Consider the following 7334-nt stretch of genomic DNA (forward strand, 5'->3'; position numbering starts at 1 on the left):
ATTCTTCCCTCCCAATCAATTTTTCTCCATACGCATGAGCTAGGAATCGAACCCCTAACCACATCCAAAACCCTTATCACTCGTACCAATTAATTGTGGGTAGAGTTTATTTTTCTATCCAATATTATTCTATTAGGTTTTATAGGTTTTATATTTATATAAATTAAACGACCCAAATCACTTCCCCTCTATAAATACCATACTAGCCATAGCCTACTAGGATCATAGTCTCAGTGGTTTTGTGAGAATATGGCTCTTACATATGGACATACATTCTCTCATATACTCATCTTTGTATCACTCTCAATATTCCTAGTGATCCCTTCCTCTTGTCTTAATCCTAGGAAGTTTCTTAATGTCACTTCATACTCCCAATCTGATTCAGCTGATCAATCATCTTCATATGCCACTTTTTATGGACCTCCCGATGGTGATGGAAGTGAAGGTATATAATATAAATTTTTGTCACTCATTTTTTCTAAGAATAGATTCAAAATTTTGTAACCAAATTATTATGTCACTTTATAATTTTATGTAGGTGGTGCTTGTGGATATGGAAACGCTGTTGGGCAACCTCCGTTCAATTCGATGATATCGGCCGGAGGCCCTGCCATTTTCAAGGGAGGCAAGGGTTGTGGTGCTTGTTATCAGGTCTATTAATTATTTGATAAAGTGTTAAAATTTTAATAAATAATACATATTAATAAAAAGAAAACGGACAATAAACTCTGTCGCTAATCTTTTTGTTTTCATTTTAGGTGAGATGTGTAGGAAATCAAGCATGCTCAGGCAATCCTGTTACAATAGTTATCACTGACGAGTGCCCTGGTTGTAATTACAATTTTGATATGAGTGGCAGAGCTTTTGGTTCCATGGCAATTTCAGGGCGTGGTGACCAGCTACGCAACGCCGGGAAAGTTCAGGTTCAGTATAGAAGGTACGTAGTCTCTTTGTTTCATTCTATGAGTTCACTTTGTAGAAGTTTATTATTATTATATTATTATTTCTTGGTTAATATTTCAAATTCAAGGTTATATGAACTATTATTTTGTAACTATTCAATATTATTTTTTAAATAGAAAATATGATAAGTGAAAAATCAAATAGTCAAATGCATAGTAAAATATGCAAACAACTTCACAAAATACAGTAAAATTTATTATTTAATAAAAAAAAGTCAAATATTTTTTTCATTAAATATGTCAATTTCAATTGTTTGACTAAAATATGTTACTTTTTGTTTACATTTAATTTCAACATTGTTTGACTTAAATTATTATTATTATTATTGTTGCCTAAAATTTAAACATTTTTTTAAAAATATTTAATTATAAAAATAATACTGTAATAATTTTTGCAGTATTGACATTTTATAATATTATAACTAAAACTATTATTATTATTATTATTATTACTATTATTTTGTAACTAATACAATCAACTATAATTATAATTATTTTGTTGCAGAGTTGCATGCAACTACCCTGGTGTGTCAATAGCTTTTCGTGTGGACCTTGGAACAAATCCATATTATTTTGCTACCTTAATTGAATATGAGGATGGGGATGGTGATCTCAAAACAGTTGAAATCAAAGAAGCAAACTCAGCAACTTGGGAAAGCATGCAAGAATCAGTTGGTGCTGTTTGGAAATTAAATAAAGGAGCACCAATGATAGCACCATTTTCTATTAGGTTAACAACAATTGAGTCTGGCAAAGTATTTGTTGCCAATAATGTGATCCCTGTAGGTTATAAGCCTGGACAAACTTATAGAGCAGTTGGTAATTTTAATTAATCTTAGATTAAGCAAAGAAAAATATATTAAATAAAAAAGGGAATACAAACAGGTAGGGGGACATAAGCTGAACCACCAACCACACAAAAGTATAAAGATCAATCCTAAAAGGGTATTACGACAATAATAAACTTGCACAAATTGGCACATGAAATTTTTTACCTTATTTATGCAATGTAGACATTGTAGTTTTTTACTTATGTATGGATATCGCGTGTCATTTTTATTTTTTTTTACGAAAGAGGGCTAAAGCCCAAGGGATGTCATCTTTTATCAACTACTACGTTAATTATCGTACTGTAGTTTTTTACTTATGTACGGATATGCGAATAATAATTTATACATTTCGATATATTATTAAAGGTCACATAATGAAATAATTTTTTATTAAGGATTTATATTTTTTTTAAAAAAAATTTGCAGTCATCATGTTTGTGAGGGATATTTTCCTCACAAACTCTAAAATCTACATTAGTGACAGAATATTTAGAGAGAGATAATTTCAACCAAACTTTTGTAACAAAATTAATTAAAACTAACTACTTTTATGATGGATTTTGTGACGAAATGTTTTTGAGGAAAAATTAATCACGACAAATTATGTCCATAACATTGAGAAATTTTATTTTAATGACGGTTTATGATAGAATGTTTGTGAGAGAAATTAATTGTGATAAATTCCGTCACTAACACTAAGAATTTTTATTTTAGTAAAATAAATTATTTTTCGTCTCAAATTTCATTACAATTAGGAGGAATTTTGTTTCCTCCCTAATTTTCGTCACTATTTCGTGTGTTTTTAGTAGTGTACATATGTTGATGTGGCATGTGAGTCATTTTTCATATGGCAAGACATGATGACGTCGTATATGAGTCATTTGCCACATGTGTGTTGACTTGGTCAGGGGACCAAATCGCAATTTTGTGAAAGTTAGGGTGTAAAAAGTACTATTTTAAATGTTAAAAAGGTCAAAATTGCAAATTTTTAAATGTTCAGAGGTCAAAAGTGCAATTTAACTCCCCTTTATTGTATTTCCTCATCCACCTTAAAGTTATATTTTTAATATGTTTATCAATACAACTGGTTAAAATTAACATAACTCGGTTGATAGAGACATTACATGTAATATGCAAGGATTGGTGTTCAAACCCTGATACATCCACACCTATTCACTTTAAAAAAGTGAATTCTAACAGCTAATTAAACAACTTAACAAAAAAAAAAAGTCGGGGTCTTTTAACCTCTATTTTACACTTCTCATATATTATAAAGCTTGTAAAGCCAATAGGAAAAAGAAGTGTAACATATAAGAGTACAAAATTTGACTTCACATATTAAAATATACAAACAAAAGTTATTTAATTAAATTTACTAACAAGTTGACTTTGCATTACAAGCTCCACAAAAGACTGAATTCAAAAAACTCTCATATCGGTTGCGAGATAACCTGAATATATATATTTATAAGTAAGGGCAATTCTCACATTACAAGCCGATTTTGTAGGGATGAGTTAGACCCAAATCTCAATTCTAAGATGGTATCAGAGCCTCTCCACGATCCATTGGGCCACCTGTTATCAGGTTTCTGCTATCGGGCCACTCACCGTTTATATATGCGGACCAAGCCCAATAGTATTGAGCGTGATTGGAGTGTGTTAAGATGTTCCACATCGGTTGCGAGATGATCCTGAATATGTGTTTATAATTGAAGGTAATGTTCACCTTACAATTTTAAGATGGGCGACAAATATTATAACATATAAATTTTAGATTTTTTTTTGTTAATTTAGTGAATTGAATTCAATCTAAAAAAATTATAGTATTTTTTTTACTATATATTTATATTTAAGATTTTAAACCTCAGACAATATTTTTTTTATTTTAGTCATATATAAAAAATACAGAAATTCTTGGGACTGAACAAACTAGGGCCAAAAGGACGGGACAATTTTAGCTGGGCCCTAAATAAGGAATAAGACATGAAAATTTTAGCTGTATTGCGTTTGATTTTAAAACTATTCTTGGGACTGAACAAATTGGGGCCAAAAGGATCAGACTAGACAAAAACTGAAATTCTTATCTACCACTGAACTACGTGTCAATACTTTGTCCTATGTATAACGTGTCTAAAATATCAAAACAACCTTTTGTCAGCCAAACATTCTACACGGAAAAATTTATTAAATACCGCATAAACTTTTCCCTTTGTGATTTTTTTTTTGTACTATTTTGTCCGGTATTTACTTATTATAAAAATATATACGGAAAAATAGCTTTAATAAAATAAATTTATTGATTTAATAAATTTTACATAAAAGGGTACGATAGTTTGAAATTTATATTTTAACAATATTTTATAACAAATAATTAAATACTTTATTATATATTAATTAATTATTTTTTATTCTTGATTTTCACCACCAGTATGCGGGGGATCAAACCGTGATCCTCCCTACCAACTCTAGTGCCAATCAGCACATTGGACCAACTAACGATTGATATATATTAATTTTTTACCTCAATACAATACTCCCTCCGTCCCATAATGAGTGACTCAGTTGATTGTTTCACGCATGTCAACGCATAACTTTGACAATTAATATTTTTAATTGTATATAAATTTGATATTTTTAAAAAACTCATCGAGACGAATCCAACAACATCTTATTTGCTAATATTTATTTTTATTTATTAGTAAAAAATATGATCAAAACAAAATATATAAATTGTGCAAATAGTCAAAATGGATCGTTGTGGCAAGTATTAAATTTAAATATTAAATAAAAAGTCAACAGATTGTACACATCATTTCTATAAATACCACACTATCCATAGCTTACTGCCCACCATAGATCGAGAACTTACTAAGAACATATAATCTAGTGATAATATGACTCTCTCTTATGGACATGCATTCTTTCATATACTCATCTTTGTATCACTCTCAATATTCCTAGTGACCCCTTCCTCTTGTCTTAATCCTAGGAAGCTTCTTAATTTTACTTCATACTCCTTATCTGTTTCAGATTCATCTACAATGGCTACTTTTTATGGACCTCCCAACGGTGATGGAAGTGAAAGTATGTTGTAGAAAAATCTTATCTTGCATCAGAAACAAAAGATCAACACAGTTACACGCAGTTTTAGATCTTAATCATTTGATATCAAATTGGACGGATAAAATTAAAAACTATATCTTTTTAATTAAAACAATCATATTTCAGCCGTTAATTTTAGATCAAACGGCTGAAATTGATTATAGCGTCCAATTGTAACAGCAGAAAATTTTCATTTCCAAATTTTTGTTCCAAGTAGTTTTTCTTTGGTATAGATTCAAAATTTTGTTACACAATGATTTTTAAAATATTTTTAATTGCTATATTTTATAATGATGTATATAGGTGGTGCTTGTGGATATGGAAATAAAGTTGGGTTGCCTCCATTCAACTCCATGATATCTGCAGGAAACCATGTCATCTTTGCATCAGGAAAAGGCTGTGGTTCTTGTTAGAGCATCCACAACGGAGCTAGTCATTTTTGAGTACTTAAGTGGGCCCCACATGTACACATAACTCATTTATAATTTTTTTAATAATAGTACACAATAAGTATTAAATCCCTCCAACCCAAAACCTCTTCAAAAGTTTTAAATTGGTCCCACTAGTAGCACATTTATCCAATAACTCAACATCATTTTAAATGGGTCCCACAAAAATTATTTAGGTACTATGTTTTATCGTAGAACTAGTACCTATTAGGTACAATTTTGTTTTTGCTCCAATGGGAGTACCTATTAGATACTAGTACTTAAAAATATAAGTACCACCATTGGAGATGGTCTTATCAGGTTTAACAATTAATGCTCCCAATTTTTATTATAAGTATGCATGTACAGATGATCTCGGTACATTTTAATACTCTTAACTTATATAAAAAAAATTCAAACAATTAATACAATATGATTAGAAATTAGAAAAACATAAATTCGCAACAAAAATTACATAAAAAAATTAATTAATTAATTTGATCGCTAATTTTAACAATATTCAAGATACTTATCATCATAATTAACATTGACCTCATTGTGTTCTATTTTCAGATGAAATGCACAGGAAATTCTGCATGCTCAGACAATCCTATTACCGTTTTTATCACAGATTATTGTCCTGAATGTGATCATTATTTTGATTTAAGTGGTAAAGCTTTTGGTTCTATGGCAATTTCTGGTCAAGCTGACAAGCTACGCATTGCTGGAAAAGTTCCCGTTCAATATAGTAGGTAATTCTCGGTTTTTTTTTATTGGCACTTTTTTAGAATTTTAATATTATTATTAGGGGTTTAATAACTTTTTGGTCCTTATAAAAAATTTCAATAAATTTTGATACTTAAAATATTTGACGTCACAACTTTTAGTCTTTAGTTTTGAACAATTCATGTGTACTCTTCATAATTTTTAATGATTTTTGTATTTATGTTCTTAATATCATAAGAATCTCTCTCAAAAAATTTAATTTTTTTAACAAAAATGAATTAAATATGAATTTTTAAGCGCTAAAAATATAAAAATTCATAATTAATTCATCCCTCTTTAAGAAAATAAATATTTTGCAATAGAGATTTCTATAATTTACTAAATATGACCATTGAAAAAATTCAAAATTTCATATAAGCTAATTTAAAAGCATAGAGACCAAAAAATTTCACAGAAAATATTTTGGGGACACCAATCAACTAATTATAATTATTTTTTACAGAGTTGCATGCAACTACCCTGGTGTATCAATAGCTTTTAGTGTGGACTCTGGATCTAACCAAAATTATTTTGCTACCGTAATTGAATATGAGGATGGGGATGGTGATCTCAAAACCGTTGAACTCAAAGAAGCACTTAACTCAGCAAATTGGGAAAGCATGCAACAATCATGGGGTGCTGTTTGGAAAATTAATAAAGGGGCACCATTGAGAGCACCATTTTCTATTAGGTTAACTACAATTGAATCTGGCAAAGTATTTGTTGCCAATAATGTCATCCCTGCAGGTTGGAAGCCTGGTCAAATTTATAGAGCAGTTGGAAATTTCAACTAGTTATAGTGTTTTGTAGCCTAATCAAAAGTTTAGATTGCCTTTATGTATTCAATAATAATGAAATATGTTATTTATTATGTCAAATTATATCAAATTAATTATGTCAACTTAGCTCGTAGGATATTGCATTATATATGCAGGGGGTCGGAGTTTGAACACTGGTCATCTCACTTATCTACCTTAAGGATGAAATTTTAGACAATAATGAATAAATGTTTTTTTTTGAGAAAAATAATGAATAAATGTTGTTAACACAAGAAATTGTGAACTAAAATAGAGACAAGGGTTTAAAAGGGCGGTATAAATGGTTGTTTCCTATAGCATTAAATCGAGAGTATTTATTTTTGTCTATTGTTTTTTGACTTCAAGTCCGCCACATCACTTTTGTAAGATATTATCGACTTTGAAATTTATGTATAACAGTGTAAGTCTTCATAGTTTTGTCTTTGTTGA

General features: G+C 29.6%; 2 protein-coding genes across 2 annotated transcripts; both read left to right on the forward strand.

Annotated features, from left to right (window-relative positions):
- Positions 1-249: 249 nt before the first annotated feature.
- LOC123892045 (putative expansin-B2) lies at positions 250-1795 on the forward strand. The gene is made up of 4 exons (XM_045941895.1): positions 250-445; positions 539-651; positions 759-937; positions 1468-1795. Exons 1-4 carry the CDS (start codon positions 250-252, stop codon positions 1793-1795), a joined length of 816 nt encoding a protein of 271 aa, XP_045797851.1.
- A 2891-nt stretch (positions 1796-4686) lies between these two features.
- LOC123892047 (putative expansin-B2) lies at positions 4687-6881 on the forward strand. The gene is made up of 4 exons (XM_045941896.1): positions 4687-4876; positions 5198-5306; positions 5892-6074; positions 6551-6881. The coding sequence occupies exons 1-4, from the start codon at positions 4687-4689 to the stop codon at positions 6879-6881; spliced, it is 813 nt and encodes a 270-aa protein (XP_045797852.1).
- Positions 6882-7334: the final 453 nt, after the last annotated feature.

Source organism: Trifolium pratense, linkage group LG6, assembly GCF_020283565.1.
Source record: "Trifolium pratense cultivar HEN17-A07 linkage group LG6, ARS_RC_1.1, whole genome shotgun sequence".
NCBI classification, from domain to species: domain Eukaryota; kingdom Viridiplantae; phylum Streptophyta; class Magnoliopsida; order Fabales; family Fabaceae; genus Trifolium; species Trifolium pratense.